Here is a 24,227-nt window from a genome sequence, read left to right as displayed (position 1 = left end):
TTCACAAATGGAATTGCATCTCAATCTGCCCTTTTCCCAATACATTTGTTGTCATTAAATCTGATATGTGAGGGAACTCCCTAGCAGTCCAGTGGTTAAGACTGCATGCTCCCAATGCAGGGGGCTTGGGTTTGATCCCTGGTCCGGGAACTGAGATCCCACGTGCCATGTGGCACAGCCAGGAAAAAAAAAATCTGATGTGTGATCAGTTCGACTATTTTCTCCTCAGTCGTCAGATGATGAACTGGCACCTGACGCTGAAGCCTCGGCTTCCCCAGCGTCGTGCAGTCACAGGGATGGCAGGAGCGGGCACCTGCGTCTGAAAGAGACGTGTCCAGGGGAGCCATTTCCAGGCCTGCTGGTCAGGAGCCCTCCCTGAGGATGTTGTCAGAGTGAACGCTGACTCCACAGCATAACAAACACCACAGGTGTGGGAGGGGGAGGGGGAGGCTTAAAACCACAGAATTGTATTTCTCCCAGTTCTGGAGCTTCGAAATCCCAGTGTTGGCAGGCCTGGGCTCCCCCTTTCCAAACTATGGTGGTGGCTGGTTTTCCTTGGCTTGTAGCTGCACAACTGCTGCCCCTGCCTCCGTCACACGGCTGCCTTCTCCTGTGACTTCAGGTTGTCTTCCCTCTGTCTGTCTGTGTCCAAATTCCCCCTTTTGATAAGGACACCAGCCATATTAGATGGGGCCCACCAAATGACCTTATCTAAGCTTGATTATCTCTCTAAAGACCCTATTTCCAAATGAGGTCACCTTCTGATGTGCTGGGGGTTTGGACTTCAATATATCATATCTGATATGTGATCAGCTCGACTATGTCTCACCCTTGTACAAATTAAACCCATTAAACTAAAATCTTTTCATGTCAGCACTAAGCGCAGTAGTGTGTTAGTAAATTAAGTTTAATCTGCATTATTATTTCCGCCATCACTTTCTTTAGTCTAGCAAAAAAGACAATCAGCAAAACACCAAATCAAGCTCCGATTAGCATTTGCCAATTTCCACAGTGTAAATACTCCCACAGTGGCCAACTGCAATCTACCAATGTGACATCACTGAATGTGGGTTACAAAGACACACACAGTAGCACAGCACTGAACGCAGCAGTGGAAATGGAAAGAAGTGTTCATGTTTGACAGACATGTAGCAAGTAGAATCTTGGTGACTTGTTAACATGCCAAGGGTGAGTGCAGAATTGGGGAACTACTGGACCCATCACTATGACAGGGAGACCTGAAGAGGAGCAAGCAGTGAGAGCACGCGTCCCATTTTGCATGTGCTCCATGCGAGGTTCTTGTGACAACCAAGTGGAGAAGCTGAATAGGAAGCTAGATACTCGGGTTGGGTTTGGAGCTCAGAGAAGTCAGGATCCGAATTGCAAATTTGGAAGATACTCATTGAAATGTTGGTGGTGTGTTAAATCATGCAGGGAAAAGCTGTGGCTTGTGAGGAAAGGGCCAAGACCGTTAAAATATGTCATTTGGAGGTTATCAAGAAGCAGATAAGCAAGCCAAGGAGACTGGGGAAAAACAGGATGCAGAGTACCGCTCTCACCAAAAGTGTTCTAAGGAGGAAGAATGAACTTTGCTAAAAGATCAGGTAAAATGAAGTAGGAGAGTGTCCTTTGTATTTAGTGATTGGGGGTGTTATTGGAGACTATAGCCAAGGCAGTTTCAGTGGAATGTGGACAGCAAGTGAATGCGAGTTGGGAAGCTAGAAAAGTGTGGGCAACCTTTCAACAACTTCAGCTATGGAGAGTAGAAGCAAGGCGGGGGGGCAGCTGGAAGGGTACGTGGAGGAGAGAGGAAGGCTTGGGGCTGATAAATGCCCATGATACGGATCCAGTCGAGAGGGAGATACTGAGCTTAGATCGGACTCTGTGATACTGGGGGAAAAGGCGGGATGGGGGGAGGGTTCGGAATCCGTGTTTTTAGGAGTAGCTTTGTAGGTTTGGCGGTGGAAAGTGGGGAAAGTTTCTCTTTTTCTTGAAGCAGGAGACAGAGTAATCTACTAAGAATGGGGGTTATGAAATGCGCGGAGGGGCAATGCCGTTGGGAGTGGAAGTTTAGGACACAGTGACTTGGTGAATGGTCGATGGATGGATGGCGGATCTGGCCAGGTGAAGGGCCACAGCAGGGTTCGTGGGTCAGCAGGAGAATGAAGACCAGGGCCGTGGAACAGGATCTGCTAAAAACAAAAGCCCGGGCAGCAGGACCTTGGATGGAAGAACGCAGTTTCAGTTCTTTCCTGAGAGGCAGAAAGTGGAGACACACACTTGAAACAACTCCTCCCAGACAGGAGAAGTCTAGAGTTCTGGTCGTTACGACCCAGCTCCTTTTCCTGCAGGGACCCTGCAGCACCTCCGCCGAGCGCCACCGACAGCGCGAGGACCGCGAGACAGGCCAGGAATAGGCTCCAGCGCGGCGGACAGCAGGAGGGAGGGAGATGCGCCCGCGGCGGCCCGCTCCGGCCCGCTCCCGCCCGCTCCCGCAGCACGCCTGCCGGGGCCAGGCTGGGGCCGCCCCTTCCCGCCGCGGCCCCTACCCCGCCCGGGCTCCGCGCCCAGGGCTCCACGCCCAGAACTCCGCTTCCTCCTCGGCCACCGAGTCAGTCTGTCCCTGCGACTCCTCCGCCGCGACTAGCGCCCTCTGGCCTGACGTCACCGGCGCGCCCACCAATGACCTGAAGAGGGACCGGCGGCGGCGTGAAAGTGACGGCAGAAGCAGCCAATGGCCGCGAGGAGGGGGCGGGCCGAGGCGGGAGTGTGAGAGTGAGCGCCAGTACGGGTGGGGAGTTGAAGACTGTGCGGGAGGCGCGGGGCGCCGGGGGGGAGGGGGGAGGGGGGAGGGGGGGAGGGGGGGCGGGGGGCGGAGAGCGGGGGAGCGGCGCGGGAGGTCCCTCCCCCTGCCCGGCTCCGGGCTGGTACGGAGAGCCGCTGGACTTTCAGCGCCGGGGAGGGAGATGTGGCCGCCGCTCGGGCTCCTAGCAGGTAACGCGCGGGTCGGCCCCTGCAGGGCCGAGCGCGGCCGAGTACCGCGGGGCGAGCGGAGTTGGGTGCGGAGCGGACGCGGGGTCCTTCCTCGCTGCCGCCGCGCCCCGAGCCCCGCGGTCCGGCCCGGGCCGGGCGGCTGCGCTGCTGGAGGAGTTGGCTCCGGGACCCGGGCTGTGGCCGGGGCCGGGGTCACCGGGGATGCGGGCCCCGTCGCCATGCGCCCGGGTGTAAGCAGCACGCGGGACAAAGGGCGCGGCGTGGAGGGTGCACGCTCCGCCTGCCCGCGCCCCTGCGTTCTCATCGCCGCCCCTGCTCGCTCCAGCAGCGTGGCGCTCCGTCGACCCCGGGTGCACGGGCGCCTTTGGCGTGTCCCCGGAGCGGCCACCGGGCCGCGGGGCCCCGCGCCACCCCGCGCCTGGCCGCCAGCTGGCCGCAGTGCGGGCGGTGGCTGGGCGCAGGCGGGCCGCTCGGCCGCCTGCTCTGGGTTAAAGGCGGCTCCCCTGCAGCGCCGCGAGTGCCAGCCACTCGGCGCTGGCTGCCGGGCAGAGCGGCGTGCCCTGGGTCGGGGCGCCCGGAACCACCGAGCTGCCACTTCTCTGCGCGGGCTTGGAGTTTGGGGAAGCAGAGCAGGTGGCGTAACCGCCGTCTCACCTCCAGCGAACTCCGCGGGGCTTCTGGTCTTGTTGATGTTGTGACTGTAGGCTGTGTGTATTTTCTTTTTTTTTTTAACCACACACAAGAGAAGGGAGGAGTTAGAGGAAAGATCTAGCCGGAGCACTGTGAATCGTGCCACACTGCTCTTTCCCTCGGAGAGCAGATGGATGGGGAGAATTTCTTGAGAAACAATTAACAGTGAGGACTGACTGGATCCCCTCCCTGTCCCCTCTTCCCGCAGTCCCGACCGTGCCTGGCGCGCCCCAGATGGAGGTGGGGTAAAGTGACACCGGCCGACTTAGATGGGAAAATGGCTACAAGCTAGCAAGCTGGAAACTTTCTGGGACAGTGGAACTGTGAATGTCGAACCTCCGCAGTCATTCTTGCTATTGGCAGGCATGGCCCTCATGTGTTACTGAATTAAGAAACTGGGAAGGCAAGCACAAGAGGAAGATACCTCGAGTAGCAGCATTGTGTTCAGCGCTGCGTGGTGGAGAGCGGTAGAGATGATTGTCTCCCGTGCCTTGGGGGCCCCAGGAGAGGAGCAGCCAACTCAGGTCTCCACATGCTGGGCCGGAAACGGCTGTGTTCTTTATTCTGATTTCCAGAGGCACTGTCTCATCTCAGCCTGGCAGAGGGCAACTGGTGTGTGGGTGGATTGTTACTGATGAGGTAGAAAGGCTAGCCTGATGCGAGAAGGCCCTTCAGTGTAGGGGGAAGAATATTCTTTAGTAGGTGACTGCTGATTTTTCCATGGATCACTTAGGTTTGATCTGCCGTCCTCTTTACTGCAGTCCAGGCTGCTGTGTCAGCTGTCACCAGGTCCCCAGGGTTCTCAGCTCAGTGACTGATGTTTGTTTGCTTTTGAGAGGTGGCATAGGATCCCTGTTCAAGGTCTTTTTGACCTTTTCATTGATGATCGGTTAATTTGTTTTAACCCCCTGAACATAGAGGCTTGATATAAGGAGTCTGAGAAATTGAGAATAAAGAGACTTCTGCTTCGTTCCAAGTCCAACTACTCATAGGCGCTAGTCAAGTCTCAACACAGTGGGAGATCGGCACAGGAGTCAGATAGGAATCAGAACACCAGCATTGTCACTGGTAAAACTGGCTGGAGCTCTGCTTGGGCTGAGCCTGAGGCCACTCTGTTGCTCCCTTATTCTCAGTTCGTAAGGCGAATTTACTATCCACCCGGGGCTCCTGGGCAGGACATCCCCTGGAGAAGGGGAATGGGGCCATGCCTCCCAGGGCCCATCCGGAGAGAAACAGAACGTGTGCCTTCCTGGTTCATGGCCTGGATACAAAAAAGGTGGAGGGGACCCGTCTCCCTCCATGTACCACCTTATGCCGGCAGGGCTTCTTTTACCTGAGCACCAAGCCTGGCTGGGAACATGGCAGAAAAAAGGCCATCTACTGTTGGAGGAAGAGGATCAGGGTGTACAGCTGTGCACTTTATGCAGGACATACAGATGCCTGGCCAGGGAAGCAGTGCACCGGGTCTGCCCAAAAGAAGGGTGCCCTTTTCTCAGTTGTATCAGGTCACCTGATGGGCTACTGCTGGCCTTGGTTGGTTAGCGCATCTTCAGGAATGGCAACACTGGTGATCCCAAGACAGGAGGTCAGGGGCTGGTCACTTGGTACTAATCTCTCCAAAATGATTACAGTCATGGGAGCTAATTGTTTCCACATATGCTCTTATTTAATCCTTAGCACAACCTGCTGGAGTCAGTAGTGATACCCTATTGTGCTGATGAGGAATGGATCCTTAGAAAGACTAGGTAGCTCAAGGTCATGCCGGTAGCCAGTCCAAATCTGTGTGCCTCCAGAACCTGTGCTCTCAACCACTGGGCTGGACCGAGGTTCCTGACGCACTGTACCTGTATCGCATTTGCTAATCCACAATATTTTCCGAACTATCCTCCTATACCCATTAACAATCACGCCTGAAGTGGAAAGGGCATTTGTGAGTGTTCTCAGGGGCAGCAGAGATGTGAGAATCTTGGCGACCAAGGGAGGGACGCAGCAATGAGGAGGGAAGAGCCAGCCGGGATGGGGATGGGACAGATGCTAGGCTTCCTGATGTCCCTGCCAGAGAAGAGGGGGAGCTCATTCTGAGATTGCCTCACCCATTCTGTTGACTCCCCGAGGAGTCCAGGCCTGGCCCCCCGGGCACCCGAGATGTTCAGGTCTGTAGTCTGCCTTCCGTCTGCCTCAGCTGTTGCCTGAGTACCAAAGCGATTGGTGTGTGCTACAAACAATCTGAGATGAAAAGGGAGGCTCAGCAACTAATTTAGGAGCACAAATTATTTCCTGACCCAGTATTCTTCCTGGAGGGCCATTTGAACCTCACAGAACCGTTTGTGAAACACTATTCAAATATTTGGGCCTGAAGCAGATAACATCAAGATGAGTTATGGGACCGTTTATCAGCTCACAGCTCTGTTTTGCATTTAAAATTGATAAAGAGTATTTGCTTTCCTTCACATTCACTCTGTAAATCAAAGAACGCTTTTATTCCCTCCATGTTAAGTCAGGGTAACTTCCTAACTATTCAGTCCTTTTCACTTATTTATTTTAGTTTTAGTAGCAGGGGTAATTTCTTTAGCTGAAATGTACACACAGTGGTTGGGGCCTGTGTCCCCTGTGACCTCTGTCGTGTTTGCAAGTGTGATTTGGATTTGACCAGTGGTTTATCCTTTCAGTGAAAAAGAAAAGGAAAAAAAAAAAGGCAGCAGATAGTGGCTGGAATATTCCTCCCCCCCCCCCCCGCCCCCCCGCACTTGCTGAGAGCATGAGTTACATCAGGTGGAGAAGCTCTAGGGCCCAGTGCCGAGACAGTTGCAGAGTCTTTCATTTCCGGATTGTAAACTTGAACCGCTTTCCAGCACCTGTGACCTCGGATGGCCTCTTGGGCTGACTTCTTATTGATTCCATAATCTGGGGTATTTCCTTGGAGACCTGTAAACAAATACAGTTGACCCTTGAACAACACGGTTTTGAACTGCGTGGGTGCACTTATATGCAGATTATTTTCCGTAGCAAAGACTACAGTACTAAAAACAAACAAAACAGAACCGCATCGTGGGTTTGATCCCTGGTCTGGGAACTAGGATCCTGCATGCCCCACGGCGAGGCTAAAACAAAAAAAGCCTACATTACTACAAGATCTGTGGTTAATTGAGTACCCGGATGGGGAGGAACCACAGATACGAACTTATAATAAGTTATACATAGATTTTCAACTGTGAGGAGGGTCAGTGCCCCTTACGCCTGAGTTGTTCAAGGGTCAGCTGTACATCTAAACTGCCTCTCCAATCAAGGGGCCTGGGGTTTTCTTCCATCTCAGCATGAAGGAGTGGGGCCCTGCTCCCTTACTGGGGAAGACGAGAGCCTCAGTACCAGTACACCAAATACTCCAGAGGATTCTCAAAAGAGAATATTTCTGTGCCTGTGTTTTCTCCCTCTTTGAAGAAAGTACTAGTAATAACAGGTAACCTTCCCTCGGCGTTCATTAAACCCAGGCAGTGTTTCTAAGCACTCTAGGTGGGTGTGTTGCTTAACCTTCATGACGACCATGTAAGGGGGGGCCCAGTTATCGTCCCCATTTTAGAGGTGAGGAAACTGAGGCCCAGAGAGGTGAAGTAACTTGGCCAAAGTTACACAGGATTGGAACCTCTAAGCAGTTTGACCCAGACGTGATCCTGGTAGAACCAAAGGAAGTGCCTATTGAGGGTGTGGAGAATGGGGACAGATGCAGTGTGATTGGAGGGGAGGGGAAGTTTGATATTTGTTTGGGCAAGTTCCAAGTCAGGAAGCTGTTAGGCAACTCTCACTGCTGGAAAGTTCTTTTGGTTTGCAAAGTACACAGGAAGTGGACTCTTAAGGATAGATGGCACACACAAGGCCACAGAACTAAGAAATGGCAAGGCTGAGAAACGAAATTTCTGGCTTTAACATATGCCCCTTTGAAGGAAAAGTTAAAAGAAGTGTCTGTTTTTAACTTCACTCCTTCACCAGTATTGGAGGTCGTGTCCTCACCTGGAATAGCTCCCCCTGTTCTCCTTTAGGGTACAGTTCATCCTTCTGGAATGATGCTGTCCCCAGCCAGTCAGTCTGCAGTGTGCCCTCCTTCCTCTCTCTGTCCCCTGTGTGGGAACCACGGTCATGTGCCCTGCGACCTCACCTCTATTAAACTCTCTCTCTCCCAGATTTTCATTTAACTGGCGGGAGTGTCTGTGTTGTGCAGATAGACTGTAAGCTCTTTCAGAATCAGGACCATGCTTCACGCACACACACGAACACACACAATGTGCTAAGACCCAACAATGAATATTTATTGATTTTTCTCGGTTGGAAGAAGCAAGATGGTAACTGTTTGTTTTAACTTTGTAAACTGGTTCAAGGACTATAAAAATGATTTGCCTTATGGGGCTGATAAACATAGGATTCCCTTAAATCAGTGTTTCTCAAGGATAATCCAGCATCAGAAGCCCAAGGACTTCTGACTTGGTAGGTTGTATTTGGGCCCAAGAGAATCTACATGTGTCCCACGTGATTTTTCTGTCCACTCGAGTTTTGAAACCACAATGTAAAGCTGTTAATGATCACATCCTATAAACTCACAGCATAAATGCATGAGACTATCTAGCTCTTTTTCACTTGAGGTAAACATGTCTACTGTATAAACATTCCTAACGAGGCATTGATGAATATTTATGTCGTGTCACTTTTCTTGCAGGTTTCTAGCCAGCATAATGCTGGAGCGAGAGGCCGGCGGCCCGCAGTTTTCAGGATGGCCGAGTGGGATGCCAATTTGGATCACATCATTCCGTCTTCTGTTCTTCCTCCTCTCTGGGCTAAGTTACTTGTGGGATTTGTTTCCCTCGTGTGTTTCGCACGTAGCTACGATGGAGACTTTGTCTTTGACGACTCTGAAGCGATCGTTAACAATAAGGTTCGTATCTTAACGTCTCTTTGGTAAACTGACGTTAACCACGTGCCTACGTCCCTGCGTGATGCTCTGCGTCGGTGTTGAATGATTCTCTGCTGAACTTCGGCTGAGCCTTTGCCTGGGCCCCCATCGTGCTCTGGATTTCCCATCTCTTTTAGAGAGCATCTCCTTGATTTAGGGCCCCTTTTATCACTGGCAGCAGGGTCTCCAAGCTCTGCCTAACCTCAAGCTTTACCCTGGCTGTGTGCCCTACATGAGGCCCCAGTCCACGCACGTATCAGAGAGACCATTATTCTAAGATGACAAGGCCAGGGTTTTGCAGGGCATTGCAGACTATTTCAGGTTTTGTGACAGATTTCCAGAACTCTAGGCCAGAACCGTCGCCCCTCACACACACACACACACACACACACACAAATCATGCGTTTTTCTCCTGCCAGAGGTGCATCCGCAGCAGCAGGCAACGAGCTGGCTTCTTTGTCCTTCGCTGAGAGCATCAGGACAGCCTGCTGACAGCTGCGGAGGACCAGGATTTTGCTGCCCGCAGAAGCTGCAGTTCCTGCTCATTTCATGTTTGGAGACTCAGGTTTGCTGAGTTTGCAAAATCCCAGCCACTTTTGCTCACCAGTAGACGCAGGGAAAATGATATTCTCCTTCACTCGCTGACTAGAGGAAGGGAAGAAGAAATAGGTTTGTGGGAAGGGGAGAAAAAAGGTTTCAGCAAGCTAAAAGAAAATCAGAACAAGAAACTTGGAGGCAGGGAGAGCCCAGAGGAGAAAGAACGTGGAAACAGCACAGGTTAGAGCCTTTGTGACCATCTCACCACTCAGCAGATATTCTGTGCGAAGAGAACTTGAAGGAATTTACTAATCTCTTTCTCTAGTAGATGAAATTGTAGCATCTCTTTGTAACACTGTCCTTAAATGCTCCTAAAAAGTTTGAAGTCATGAATTTCCCAAATTCGGAAAGAGTTGTTTTCATATTGAAAGTGTTGAGAAAAATTCTGTACGTAACAAACAGGTGTTCTGTGGGGCGGGGAAGAGAGAGTGAGGGGTAAGGAGATGGCTGTTTTGCAGATATTTTATTTGTAACATACTCTAAATGATTTTCTGATTTTCTCGATTTCCACGGCACAGACTCCAGCCTTGTTGATGTTTATTTTGAATCCAAGTTCTTCACTTGTAATTTCCCTCAAGTTCACCCAGCAGTTTACTGCAGATGTTCCTGTTTCAGTTCTTTTTGAAACAGTGCTTAAAACAAAAAGAAGTAAGTGTGTAGCTCTAAGCAACTATGTCACATGGGTGGCTTAATAGCTACAGAACTGCTTTTCTAACAGGGATATGAGGCTATGCCTTTATTTTTAAAATTCCATTTGGTGAGAGTTTCTTGACTCTTCCACTCTTATAAAGTAGAGGATATATGAAGTGTTAACGCAGGACCGATGTCGAAGAACTTTGGTGAGCGAGGCAGGGGAGACAGGAGCTGTGTCGTACATCAGATGCCCGGGTATGAGGCTGTAATTCTCTTTCTTCTGTGAGGAAAGGCAGATGAAGCCATTTTGTGGCCCTACCGCACATTGTCTTGGCAGTGTTTTCTAGAACATCACACTGTGCCCCTTTGTTAACTCGCTAGCCCCCTTTTTTGCCTTTCCTGTTTAATGAAAGGCCCTCCTCTGTTCATTGGCACCATGCCTACGGTAATGTGAAACAGGCTGTTACTGGATTTTATTGGTGTTGAAGACTGTTTTCCAGATGCTTCCTTGTAGTGTTGAGTTGCCTTTTTTCATTGAGATGATGATTTTCTTTGAGACCGTGGAGTTAGCAAGAATTTGAGACACGACACATCTTTTCCATAAATCATTAGGAGGAAAAATTGACCTTTCTTCCTGTGGCGTGCCTTGCTGTGTGTAGGCTACACCTAATCAAATATCTAGAGCTTTGCTGGTGTTCATTTTCTGCTCAAATGGAGGGAACGATCTTCTGCTCAATTCCTTCACAACTGAGCAGGTACTTCTGGGACAATGCAAAAGTACATGGACTTCCAACATGGTCCTGGAGTAAACTAAGTTAGTGGGTGGATCCCATGACCTTCGTGAAATATCGAATCAACTCTTAGAGGGAGGTCCAGACACTCAAGGCCTCTGAAGCTGATACCCAACGGAAGTGAAATTCACCCTCAAAGTGGGTGTCAGGTGACCAGCTCACCTCTGCTGCCTGTCCCCAAGCTTTTCCCTTTGGGTCATTAAGCTCCTAAGTAACAAATACTCACTGAATGCCACTGTGTGTCCTGGACACCGGTTGCTCTCTTGGACTGGCCATGATGTGACACACTTCTTCCATTTGGGGCCTTCTCCATCTTCAAATACTTGTGAGCTGCAAAGCCTGTCCAGTTTGGATGCAGACCCAGGCAAAGGGGCTCCTATCAGATACGCCCACCTGTTGGAGGCAGGAGCTAGTCCTACAGAGAAGAGGGGTCTGCGGGCAGCCAGGCAGCCTCAGCAAGATGTTCGGCGGTCTGATTTGTTGGTGCCCTTCTGGCTGCACAGCCCCAAACTAGGTCTTCCAGCCCACCTGGGAGTCGTTGGGCCTTGTGATCTTTTTTAAGGCATTCCTTTTTTCACTTAAGTTACTCAGTTGTTTTGGTTGCTGCAGCAAAGAATCTTGACTGCTACACCCTGCGGTGGTTATTACATCATAATTTCTAGATCCTAAAATATTCCTATTTAATTGTGCTGTGCAGAGAAAATTAACATTCAGTTTTGATACCTACTCCCAGTGCCTTTCTTCTTGTTAAACGCAGTTTAAGTCATCTAGTTTCATATTTAAATGTAAAAAAAACAAAAGATTCATTTTAAAGTATCTGTAGTTCAGTACCAAATTAAACTACCCTATACGGTAGGTATCATTTTAACATATTTAGTAATTTTTTTCCTTAAAAATTAGATGGAAATTGTTTTTTCTGTAATTTTACTATCTGCTTAGCTCACGATCAAAAATGGGAAACTTTAAAATCTATATGCTTACTCTTATGTTTGAACTGGGATATTTTTGGTAAATTACCTTACGTATTGGGTATGAGAGAGGGTAATAGTGATCTCACTTAGCTATATGGTCCATTCATGCGTTCCACATGGATTGAGCACCTTCTGTGTACTCCCACCAAACGCAGGGAAGCCCAGGCCTCGAGGAGCCCCAGTCCAGTGGGGAAGACAGATAGGGGTCACATGATTATAAACCGCCCTGCAGCAGGTGCTGTGAGGACAGGCGCGAGATGCCCCAAAGGGAAGGGAATCGCATCAGCTCAAGAAGGTCGTAGCCCAGTGGCTGAGATACAAAGGGCGGAAGGAGCTGAGCTGTGGGGAGTCGAGGGGTGACCGTCTGGGCAGAGACCTGTGCGCGCACAGCCTTGAGGTGGGTGGCAGCGGGAGTCGTGTGGGGACCAGACGAAGGCCAGGAGCAGAGCACAGAGTGTGCAAGATGAGCCTGCAGAATTCAGCAGGAGCCAGGGCACCGCACGCTGGCGTCCGTGTCAGGACATCGGCTTTGTCCTGGAAGGGGGGGGTGGGTGGGGTGACACGATTTGCATTTCGGAGGGATTACTGGAGAGCAGGCAGAGGGCGCAGCGCAGCCGCGAGGAGGCCTGTCTGGGTCCTGGGTGAGGATGACGGTGGCTTGACCCAGGACTGGTGGGAGAGACGGAGAAGAGAGGACTTCTGCCCAGGGTGAGAGAGGAGCCCTGATCCCTCTTCTGGTGTGTTCCCGCAGGACCTCCGAGCAGAAACGCCCCTCGGGGACCTGTGGCATCACGACTTCTGGGGCAATCGGCTGAGCAGCAACACCAGCCACAAGTCCTACCGACCCCTCACGGTGCTGACTTTCAGGTGAGGTGCGACAGGACGGCTGTGTGGGAGGGGCACCCAAGGCCTGCGCGTGACGTTGTACCAGGTGGTATGTGACAGGGGTCCTGGGTCAGTGGTCCGGAGGGACGTATAAGCCACTCACTACGTGGGTCTCCAAGAAATACATGCTAATTGCAGCCATCAGGAGTTAGGTTGCAGGAGGACGGCGAGAATGTGCCTGAGGAAGCATCGCTTTAGGGTGATGCCGCTTTGGCGGGGCGGACACTGACGGTGGAACCACACCGAGAAGTTTAGCCTGGGTCTGGGCAGGGATAACTCGGTGAAGTGGTCCATGTTTTTGCACAGTTCTTGGAGGTGGGACCCTTTGTGAGTTAATACTGAGGAAACAATATGTCAAGGCAACATGTAGCATCTGATGAAATTGTGATTTTTTTTTTTCATTATGAAAAACTAAGGTATAAATCCTCCTCCTGTGACCACATCAATATGCAAAAACAAAATGAAGCTTAAAACAGTCTCCCCAGCCCCCATTAATCAGGGAGCCATTTGCATTAAATAGATTTGTTCGTCTCACAAAAGTTCCCATGCGTAGCTGTTTCTTGGATGCGTTAGATACCTGTGTGTAGATCTCTCAAAGAAGCATGGAAATGATGAATTGGAACCACTGGTGATTGAAAAGCAACAAGAGTAAGAATCCCTGATTATAAGGAAGTAGCTCCATTGTCTGGAAGGCTGGTGGACAAACTGTCAAGGAGTATTTGCGGGGGGTGGGGACCGGGTTGGGTGGGGGAATCAGCAAGTCACATGACTATCTTAAATCCAGGTCCCTGTGGGGTAGCCTGAGTAACGTGTGGTCTGTTATATCTTCCTGGGAGACAGTCTTGCCTTTATTGCACCTAAAAAACTGTCTAGCTTTCCTTTCGCGTTTCCTCTCCAAGTGTTTTCTGTCCCACTCCTCTGAGATGCCTTTATCTTACATTTTCCGCTCTGCAGTTAATTATGTTCTTACCTCTTCTTCAACCTTCTTAGCTTGACAGGCATTATTTATCTTGACGCTACTTTTATCAAACTTGCACACTTTCTCTTCTCCCTTTAGTATTTTCATGCGCCAGGGTTTTCCTCCAGCTGGTTCGCGTTTTGCTTCGCGTGCTTCTGGAGCTCTGGTGTGAACACCCTTCTTTCACTGCAGGATGAACTACTATTTGTCGGGAGGCTTCCACCCCGTGAGTTTCCACGTGGTCAACATCCTCCTGCACAGCGGCGTCTCCGTCCTCTTGGTGGACGTCTTCTCCGTGCTCTTTGGGGGCCTGCAGTACACGAGTAAGGGCCGGAGGCTAAACCTGGCCCCCAGGTCGTCCCTGCTGGCTGCCCTGCTGTTTGCTGTGCACCCGGTGCACACCGAGTGTGTAAGTATCGTCCGCCCGCCACCGCCTCTGCACTGGTGTAAGGAGGACAGGCCGTCCACGTATCGGCTCGTTCCCTAAAACAGGCTTCCCTCGGATACTCGTCTGGCTGTAGAAAGCCCAAGCTTTCAGACATTTGGAACGATGATTTGTAGGGCCAACAGGTCCCTCTTAGGGCAAACACAGGGTCCCCTATGGGCGAAGACTGTATAATGACCGTGTGGTATGATCTCTGGTGATACTTTCTGTTTCCTTATATGACCACATTGTGAAGGTATGAATGTTGAGTCTTGCCCAGCTTTGGGGTCTAAAAACCAGAGTCTGAGATTACTTTTCTTCCAGGTTGGGTCTGATGCAATTTTCCGATGTTAGCTGAGAGCTTTATAACTTCCTAAATACTTTCTCATACTTAATATGATTGTCACCAAAACTCCGCGGGATCAGCGGGGGCAGCCTAACAATTTCCACTTTACAGAAGAGGAAGCAGCCTGGGGGGGGACAAATTCAGGACTTACCCAGGTCAGTCACGTAGCTGGTGGATGCAGGGATAGAACTTAAGATCTGGTCATCCGAGCCCGAGCCCAGGAGAGGCCAGCATGCTTTGAGTTGACCTGGAAAGCGGGTCCCCGCATCCTGCTGGGACTTGCTCGTGAATTCTCCCCACCTGGCTTCTCAGCCCGTGTAGACAGGCAGCTCCTGCTTTGAATCCGCTGAGCTGCTGCTGAATGTGTTCGGTGCAAACTCTGTTGGGATTTAACCAAACACTTGTGAGGTTTTCAGGAACCACCCTACCCCACTGCCATGGAACCCTTTGAAAATGTAAGTCAGCATGTTTGATTTTAGTTCTTCGTTCTGGAAGTGTGAAGTACCTAGTATAAAATACCAAATGGACCTTCTTGCTTCTCCACAATAGGTTCCTGCGTTCCGTATGTATTTAAATACCTGCATTTTGACCAGTTGCATTGAGCATCTTGAAGTCAGTTTCAAAATATTGGGCGGAATTCCTGCCTTTAGCATCTGATTTTGTTAGTATTGTTAAACTGTCTGTTCTTTGGTATTAAAAGGATTGCAGGATTGTTCTCACAACCTCCTTCTAATATCTTACTACTTGAAAACTTTTTTAAAAGTCTCATGATTTTTTTACTTCAGCAAATTCAGAGGACTTAAGGGATTGGGAACTGTTGTAAGATAAATACCTATCGATCGATAGATAGGTAGATAGATAGATTTGTGATCAAATTAGAATTTGTTTCCATGCAGGTTCTCTTTATGGTCTAAATGATAGTGTTGTGCACATTGATCAGAAATAAGGGAATTTCTGGCAAAAATACTGATTTACTGTTTTGGTCCTTGTCTAATTTTGTGTAATCTTAAAAGCAAAATGAAATAGTTGAATTGTTAACCAAAGAAATGTTTCTAAAATTCTGCTTTTAAATATGAGAAGTTAGTTTATAGAAAAATTTGAAATGCCAACAAGTATAACTGGATGTGTGCAAACACACACACACACACACACACACACACACACACACACACACCCCAGCTAAATGCAATGTGGGAACATGTTAACCCAAGGGAGGTCCAGCTACAGGAGAGAAGGGAATATTTGAAAAATGTCTTCATCTCTCCTCTCCCTCCTTTCCATGAAAGCCATTCAAACTCAAATTGCAAGAAAAAGTTATGGGTCATGGAAAAATAGCATGTCTAAAACAGATCATTTGTATGTTCACCTTTCCTCGTTTTGGCAAATAGTCAGTATTTGACTGACTGTTTCATCTTCTCTATACCCCGCTGTTATTTCCCACTCTACATTTAACCCACTTTAACAGTGAGCAAAAACCAGGCCCACCCAAGGAAACCCTGGAAGGAGAGTTCCTCAGAGCTTTCTGGGCCAGTACTGAGGAAGCACCCTGTGCTCTGGGCTGTGGGTTGGATCACCAAGGGAGGGAGAAGAGCTAAGAGAGGGGGTTTCCTTGCCCCTTGTCTGTTTAGAGACCAGGATGGAGGCCCCAGGGAGTTCCCTGAGGACACCAGTGTTACCGTAGGTTTTCCTTTTCCACCAAGCATTGATGAACATTTCAAATCGCTTGAATTCGGGTGTCAAAGAGGGAAGCTTGGGTCTCCTTAATAACCCTGCCCATCCAATGAACCCAGAGTTTAACACTGAAGGAATTAGATGGTGAAACATTCCCCCTTTCCTCTTCCCCTCATTCCTTCTATGGCAAATTGTTCCCTGTGGGGAAACGCCACCACCTCCTGCTGTACGGATTCGCGGAGTTGCAATGACTTCTCTAGAAAACTCTGATGTGAGTGCTTCAGGTTATTTGTAAGAAAAAAAAATAGGCTTTGTAAATAACTTTGCCTGAAAAGACATGTGCAAGTATCCGAAAAGAAAAATAAAATCTCTCCGTACCCATGCCCATTCCCCAAACAGTTAAACTCAGTGCCTCCTTGGGTAGCCTTTAAAATTTTTTTTCTATGAAATCTCTCTTTAATTACTATGCCAAAAATTCATTGAAGGACTAAATACTCTTTACTCTGAAACACTTGCCATACTTTTTAAAACTTGTTTTTCTTCATGTCAGACGATGTGACGTACATTGCTTAAGACTTGGGAGTATCTTCAGTTAGCCAAAGGCAGACTATTTGCTTTAAAAATGAGTTTATGATGTTTAAAGTTCATTTTAGTGGGAGTCTTTTTTTTTTTTTTTTTTTGAGGTTTAGCTGATTTACAATATTATATACGTTAGTGGGAGTCTTTAATGTACCTCAGCCACTCAGATAACAAGTGGTTCAGGCTGGCCTTTTTGGCCCCTAGTCCTGGTATTTATCCAAACCACTTCCCTCCCCCTCACTCAGTTCAAGAAACCTGGTTCCCTGACCCTCCATATCCCCCAGCCCCTGCTTCCTCGACCCCCTTGCTCTAGGACCTTTTTAGATACACTTCTCTGGGTTGGCTTTGCTCACTTTATCCTCTGAAAGGCTTTGGGATTCCCCGCCATCCTCAGGGCCTGTAGAGAGCCACAGCTCCCACCCATCTCTGGTCCTGATGGGAGGCCCAGAGCACCCGCCCCTCCCTCCATCACTCACCCCGGGGCTGCAGAGCCCGTACCTGCTTCACCCTGAGCTGCTGTGTCCTCTCTCCGCTGCTTTCCGCCCCCCCGCCTCCTCCCAATGTTTACAGAAGCATCTTTGGGATTCACACAGCAACGGACAGTGACCCAGCACCCACTGTGTGCCCAGCTCTGTGTTGGGTCTCGCTGCATCCCCGATTTCACTGTGTCTCTGAGTGAGTGAGTTACAGGCCAGAGGATTCCAGAAGTCTGATTACATATGCACTGCCTTCATGAGGTAATTGTACCGTTTAACCCTCTGGCATGCTGGCATACTTGGCCCAGATCTGTTCAACCTTTGTTTGTCCTTAGCTTCCTTACCGGGAGGTTGTTTCATGTGCGTGGCATTCACAGGTTGGACTCAGCTGTCAATCTTCTTAGCGATTGCATGACACCCTGGGCTGCCACGTGCCCCTCCGTCAGCAGTTCACCATCGGAATGGATGATTGCCTCAGTACGTCCTATCTAACCAGCGTAGCAGGAAACTGCTCCTAAAAGGCATTCCTTTTAGCTATTGCTTGTAGACGCACCTGGGAATCGTATGTAAATATAGTAATTTTCATATTCATTGTATACTCTCTCATCTCCATTTGTAGGATAGTCTTTACTCTGTGTCTGACTTATCATATATCTCACTTTAAGAAAAGATGAACTTCCCAGCCATTAAAGCGATACCTAGAGAATCACAGTGAAAGGTTTGACATATGTCCCATCCAGGTGCTAGTTAGTCAAGAATGCCACGTAATCTAGACCAATACTCAGGAGTGGAATTCTGGGTCTTTCGTTGCCATGAAAATCTGGAAAGCAATTATTGGAGTGATCAGCTTCAAAGAAACGAAGCACAGATTTTATATTGCTTCATTGTCACTAAGGTGGGGAAGAGAAGGGCAGTCGTCAGATGTAGAAAATGAGGGGGTGGGGAAGAAATGGTAGAAATTGTATTCCTTTTTTCATCTTACTCATCAACCACTTTTGAAGCATTCTGCTTTCCAGGTTAACCCACTTCATTGGTTTTGGTCTGAAGAGAGGAAAGGATGGCAGAGGCAGCTTTGAACGTTATCCCTGTGTCTTATCCTCTTTGCCTGATGACTTGTAACATGGACTTCCCACCTTTCCTTCATGTTTCCAATCAAGGTTTCTTTTTTAAATATCGTGCCCTTTGAGCTGCTATCATTTTCCAGTTGAAAACCCACCGTGGGGACCTGATCAGAGCAGAGGCCTCTGGAGCTGCGGGCGCAGCGTGCTGAGTGACGGGCTTTCACTGCCCGTGGGCATCACTGGCTGCGTGTGGCCCACAAAAGAACCTTCCCTGGGTTCGAGCCAACCCAGCCTTCCTGTGGAAGTGGCTGACCCAAGTCCTAGACCAAAAATGAAAAGAAAATCAGTTGTCAGATCAGACCACAGGGAAGCGTCACAGTTGCAGGGATTGTTTTAATAGATGGCCGAGTCTGATAAGGTTTTCGTTTTCTATTTCTAAGGAATTTTTTTTGTATTTCCAAGGTTTTGTTTAAATGTTTTTTACATACATCTTTTCTTCTGCCCCTTCTTTTAAGGTTGCTGCTGTTGTCGGCTGTGCAGACCTCCTGGCTGCCCTGTTTTTTCTGTTATCTTTCCTTGGCTACTGTAAAGCACTTAAAGAAAGTAAGCATGACATTTTGCCTTCTTAATTTTGCATCTTCTTCGTGTTTCTGTCCTGCTGAGCAGTGTTCTAACAGATGGGAAAATGTCGGTTTATATAAGTTTATCGCTTTGAGGGAATGTGGGTCAAAGATGTCAGCTCTTTTTAGTGGTGTCTGTAACTCCATTGCTTTCTTAATAACACAAAGGCTTGTGCTTCGATGTTCACTGTATTCAGGGAGCACCTTGTTGGGTACTGAAACCCAGAGCTTCTGCTCTTGGTGCTGAAGCGGTTGTGATTGATTTTTGTGGTTTTTATTTCCAGCAAAATTGAAGGGGGAGGGAAAAAACTTATGATTATTATTTTTTTTTTATTAAAACCTGTTGGCGAAAAACCTTGAAAAATGGTAAAATGTGTAGCTATGAATATGCACCTGAACTGTGAGGTTCTTATTTTTTCATTGTTGCGTCATTGATACTTACAGAGAAAGTCGTTGTTGGAAACAACAGAGTTGACATGACCAGTTGTGCGTGTGTGGAGGGGAGGGGAATTGCCTGGTCATTAGTAGCAGTGCAGCCGTGCACTGATAGAGTTCTAGGAGAATCCCTGTATAGCTCTACTCATCTGGGTTCTGATTCCCTCCAAGTCAGATCATACCTTCCAGATTGCTCTGTAGTGGAAATTGGATACAGTACATTCAACTTACGTAGCATTTGTACATGCTGACCCCAGCAACGGTGTTATGCATTCAACTTCTGTTATAAAGTCAGTTCCTGACTGTAGAACTCTCTTTATATGTCACAGTCAATTTATATTTGGGGGGAAGAGGGGAAGAAAAGGGAAAGTGAGAGGGATGATCTGTATGGAATGCTCAAGCAGGGCCGTTTCAGCGGACGCTGGTGTACTTGGGTTTCCGTGAGTCTCTTCCACAGTATTTCTCAAAGCTTAGGTTCAGTCCCCTGCCAGGCCTTGATGTTATTGTTCATGTACTAATGCTTGTACTTGGATTCCTCCGGTAAATTGATGTCTTATTCATAAGGAAGGGCAGACCACTCCTTCAGGATTTTGTGTCTGCTGGGGCTGGTGAAGTGGGGTCACTCAGGGTTGGTAAACAGGGGCCCATGAGCCAAATCCAGCCCCCAAGCTGACAATGATTTTTTCTGGTTTTAAATGATTGGGGGTAAAAATCCCACAAGAATAGTGTTTGGTGACGTATTAAAAGTTACATGAAATTCACATTTCAGTGTCTATATATGAAGTTTTATTGGAACATAGGCACATCCATTTGTTTTTGCAGAGTTAGGAGTTTCAGCAGAGACCTCCTGGCCTGTAGAGCCTAAAGTACTTACTGCCCTGTCCTTTGCAAAGTTTGCCAGCCCCTGGGACATGACAGACAGGTAACTGTCACCATCCTAGTGCTTCCAAAAGGTTTTTTAGTAAAGAGTAATAGGGAGTTTCCAGCAGGAAGTTTTTTTACTTATGAAGGTAGATGTTCGCTGTTAATATAATAGTTGCCATTTATTGACTATCTACTGGCACATGTGTGTGTGTGTATATTTTTCTCATTTAATTATGTTACAGTCTTTAAGATAGGTTGACTTACTTTCCCTGTTTTTTAGATGTAAGACTCAGAGTTTATGTAACTTACCCAGTATCACACAGCTATTTATGGCAGAACTGGGTTCACCTTTGAGTCTTAACTCACTTCAAAGCCTGCGCCAACTACATTGTATTCTTCTGCTTCCCTGTACTCAAGGGACCAGCGAGGCAAGCCTGTCAAAACAATCATGAAAAATAAACAGGAGGTCCATTCAGTTCTGTTAACGAATTGTTAAAATGTTAGGTGTGATAGTGCATCGAACGTATGTGTTAAAAACAATCCCTTTCGGGCTTCCCTGGTGGTGCAGTGGTTGAGAATCTGCCTGCCAATGCAAGGGACACGGGTTCGAGCCCTGGTCTGGGAAGATCCCACATGCCGCGGAGCAACTGGGCCTGTGAGCCACAACTACTGAGCCTGCGCGTCTGGGGCCTGTGCTCCGCAACAAGAGAGGCCGCGATAGTGAGAGACCCGCGCACCGCGATGAAGAGTGTCCCTCACTCGCTGCAAATAGACAAAGCCCTAGCACAGAAACGACCCAACACAGCCAAAAATAAAAAAAAAAAACAAAAAAAAAAACCCAATCCCTTTCTTGTAGAGACACATGCTGAAATATTTATGGATGAAATGGTATAAAGTCTGGGATTTGTCTCAAAATAATCTGAGAGGAAGCAGGAAGCATGTTGGCATTTAGTTGAAGCCAGACTGGTCAGGAGTCAATGTTGAAGCCGAGTGATGGAGACATGAGTTCCTATATCAACATCTCTACTTATATATGTTTTTTGTTCTTTACGAAAGGTGTTTTTTAAAAAGAGCAATAGATAACTTTTAACCCTTTATGTTTTTTCTACAAAAAGACTTAGGCAGGACTGCAGACTCTTCTAGGACAGGCTATGCTGTTTTGATGTTCTAGGTATTCATAGTTATATACCTAGAACATCTGTATGAAACTATCCATAGTTTCCAAGGGTAGATTGGGAAGCGCCCCTCCTCCATCCTGTCCTGTACAGCTGAACACAGGGCTCAGGTTGTATATCTCAAAGTACCTGTTCCCTCAAACCTGCGACTCTAAGACACAGTGCGAGGGTGACTCCAGTGGGCCCACACCTACATGCTCACTCAGGACTTGGTCATACCTACCCACTCCCCAACCTCTTTTATTATTATTATTTTATCATACCACCACTTTTTCCTGTGACTCATCATTTTTCTGATACGGCAGAGAGTTTGGGGACAGCTAAATAGAACAGCTTCAAGAACAGAAAATAGTGGGAGTAACTTTTCTTCCCAAGACTGAAAGTTAACTTAGCAGTAAGGCATGTCCAGCTCTTCTGGGGTTGGGATCTCCCCACCTGTGATGATTGTAAAACTCCCAAGAGACACACAGCCCCCAGGGATCTGGGGGTGGGAGATGGGGAATTGCACCAGCCCCAGCCATTTCCATAGGTAATGGGAGTGGGAGCGGGTTCATTTACTTCTCACCATCGTATTCATTACAAACAGTGGTATTGTTTGCATTGTTATGGGGGGGGGTTTGCATTTTATTTTATGTATTTGTATTGTTATATTGTGTTCTTAAGATGGCAATTAAATCTGAATTTGCAGTTAGGTAGGATAACAACTTATCAGTAGTTGTATTTTTCTTGAAGAAAATTAAAAATTAAGTCTGTTGGCTTTTCTCATAGACATCTCAAAAGTTTGGTGCAGTATCATTTTATTAATTTTAACATATCTTCCCTTAAACTAACTCTCCCTTATTCTGAATGGATTTCAAAGAAATCAAAAGAGCTTTTTGAAGAATGTACTACATGTTGATAGATTCAACGTTCGAACACACATCATTTAGGAGATGTAATAAAATTTCTCACTACTTCTAAAGGTTGCTCTTCTTGAAATGATGGAAAAATTATCAGAAGACTAAAAATTCATCTAGCAAGTGAACTGATGCATTTATTAGCCTCCTTTAATGGAGTGTCCTCACAGGATGGCGAAAAACTACAGACATGTTATATTCTTTCCCTGGATCCTTTTGCTAACCTTTTCTGTGTTCCAATTCACAAATGTACGTATTCCGAACTATGTGTCTCTTTTTCATTCGTTTGTAAATTATAAAATTATTTCCAAGAGCCAGCCACACAAAAGATAGATTTTAAAAATAAGGCCTTTGGAAACTGATACCAAAGGAAAAAGTGCTTAATATATGATGTTGTTTCAGTTAATACTTTGATTCATGAGAAATTGGTGAAGTATATTTTAGTACTAATGGAACTCTAGTATATTAACTCTTAGTAGCAATATAACCTTTCTTTTTTGGTCTGGTAGCATTCTTTTAACATTTATAGCATGTTTACTTTTAAATTGGAAAGAGATTTTGTAAAGAGATTGTTATAGGCCTTTAATGTTAAGTACATAAATGTTTTCGAGAAAGCTCACCTGGAAATACTTAATGTTTGCACACCTGTGGCAGTGGTAGGCATGGCTTTTGTGGAAAGCCTTTAAGAATATGAATAGATTTTCATTTGGTTGAGTTACTTGGAACAGTAAGAAGATGCATAGATCGATTAGGAAGCCTTTGAAGAAGCCTCTCCGTTGACCTCTTGTTTACAGGCTGTCCCACCTTCCCATGCACTTGAACCCCCTTTAGGAAAAGGAAAGAGTCGATTAAAGTGGGACCAAGGAACCCACCTCCAGACTGGTACCGCCCTTTGCCGTCACCCGCAGCTTGTTTAGTCTTTGGAAAATGCAAAGCTACAGGAGGTTACCTGTCTGCACACAGCCAGGCCTCAGTGTCTTGCCCCGGAAAGTTATTATTGGCTGTGGACTTTTGTGTCTTCTCTGTCCTCTGACTGTGTTCACCTGCCCACGCAGGCTTTGAGTTGCAGATCATAATCGTTCTTTCTTGGGAGTTTAAAGTTGATGGAGGAGAACAGCCATCCCTTAACTGCACTCTCTAGCGTTTGAGTTGCTTTTCACTGTTATTTCCAGTGCCCACTCACTGTTTCCACATCACAGACTATCAAGGGAACGGTTGAATTCTATCTCCCAAGTTCGTTGCTGGTCTTGAGGCACAGAGTGACCTGGTTCTTTTTTTTTTTTTTTTTTAATTAGGGTATAGTCGATTTACAATGTTGTGTTAGTTTCAGGCATACAGCAAAGTGAATCAGTTATGCATATACATCTATGCACTCTTTTGTTGATTCTTTTCCCACATAGGCCATTACAGAGTACTGAGTAGAGTTTCCTGTGCTATACAGTAGATCCTTATTAGTTATCTATTTTATATATAGTAGTGTTTATATGTTGATCCCAGTTCTTCCAATTTATCCCTCCCCCTTTACCCCCTGGTAATCATAAGTTTATTTTCTACATCTGTAACTCTATTTCTGTTTTGTAGATAAGTTCATCTCACCCTTTTTTTAGACTCCACATATAAGTGATATCATATGGTATTTGTCTTTCTCTGTCTGACTTACTGCACTCAGTATGACAATCTCCAGGTCCATCCATGTTGCTGCAAATGGCATTAGTTCCTTCTTTTTCATGGCTGAGTAATATTCCATTGTATATATGTACCACATCTTCTTTATCCATTCCTCTATTAATGGACATTTAAGTTGCTTCCATGTCCTGCCTATTGTAAATAGTGCTGCAGTGAACGTTGGGGTGCATGTATCTTTTCGAATTATGGTTTTCTCTGGATATATGCCCAGGAGTGGGATTGCTGGGTCATATGCCTGATTCTTGAGAGAGAGAGACTTAACATTCAGTTACTAGCCAGCTTGGGGGAAGCTGGCTAGTAACTCACTAGCCACACCTCAAGCACTTCTCTGTCCCCTCCTGACAAGGTCCTGTGCCCTGAGCCCCACCTGCTGTAACCTCAGGGCAGCAGAGCAGGGCAGGACACTGGGACCTGATGCCCAGCCCTGTCCCGCTTGCTCCGCTCAGCCGGGCAGCACCGAACAGCCCCTCCACTCTGCCAGCCTCCTCCCTCCGCTCCCCAACTCCAAAATCCCCCTTTGTCTCAATACCCTGGAA

The 24,227-nt window shown here is 47.5% G+C and overlaps 1 protein-coding gene across 5 annotated transcripts in view; it reads left to right on the top strand.

The window, feature by feature from the left end:
* The first annotated feature begins 2,867 nt into the window (after positions 1 to 2,867).
* Positions 2,868 to 24,227, top strand: part of TMTC4 (transmembrane O-mannosyltransferase targeting cadherins 4) — a 61,669-nt gene continuing 40,309 nt past the window's right edge. Inside the window, exons 1-6 of one of the 5 annotated variants that reach the window (XM_036831534.1) lie at positions 2,874 to 2,994; positions 3,893 to 4,208; positions 8,390 to 8,605; positions 12,367 to 12,482; positions 13,651 to 13,867; positions 18,531 to 18,618. In XM_036831534.1, the coding sequence (XP_036687429.1) occupies positions 4,158 to 4,208; positions 8,390 to 8,605; positions 12,367 to 12,482; positions 13,651 to 13,867; positions 18,531 to 18,618 (688 nt within the window). In that variant the 5' untranslated portion in view covers positions 2,874 to 2,994; positions 3,893 to 4,157. Of the gene's footprint in view, positions 2,995 to 3,892; positions 4,209 to 8,389; positions 8,606 to 12,366; positions 12,483 to 13,650; positions 13,868 to 15,354; positions 16,171 to 16,191; positions 17,216 to 17,536; positions 18,434 to 18,530; positions 18,619 to 24,227 lie in introns of those variants that run through there. The other 4 variants (XM_036831535.1, XM_036831538.1, XM_036831536.1 and 1 more) reach the window with 4 other exon arrangements.

This window comes from Balaenoptera musculus, chromosome 18 (genome assembly GCF_009873245.2).
Source record: "Balaenoptera musculus isolate JJ_BM4_2016_0621 chromosome 18, mBalMus1.pri.v3, whole genome shotgun sequence".
NCBI classification, from domain to species: domain Eukaryota; kingdom Metazoa; phylum Chordata; class Mammalia; order Artiodactyla; family Balaenopteridae; genus Balaenoptera; species Balaenoptera musculus.
The sequence above is the reverse complement of the archived record's forward strand: the minus strand, read 5'-3'. Positions and strand labels throughout refer to the sequence as shown.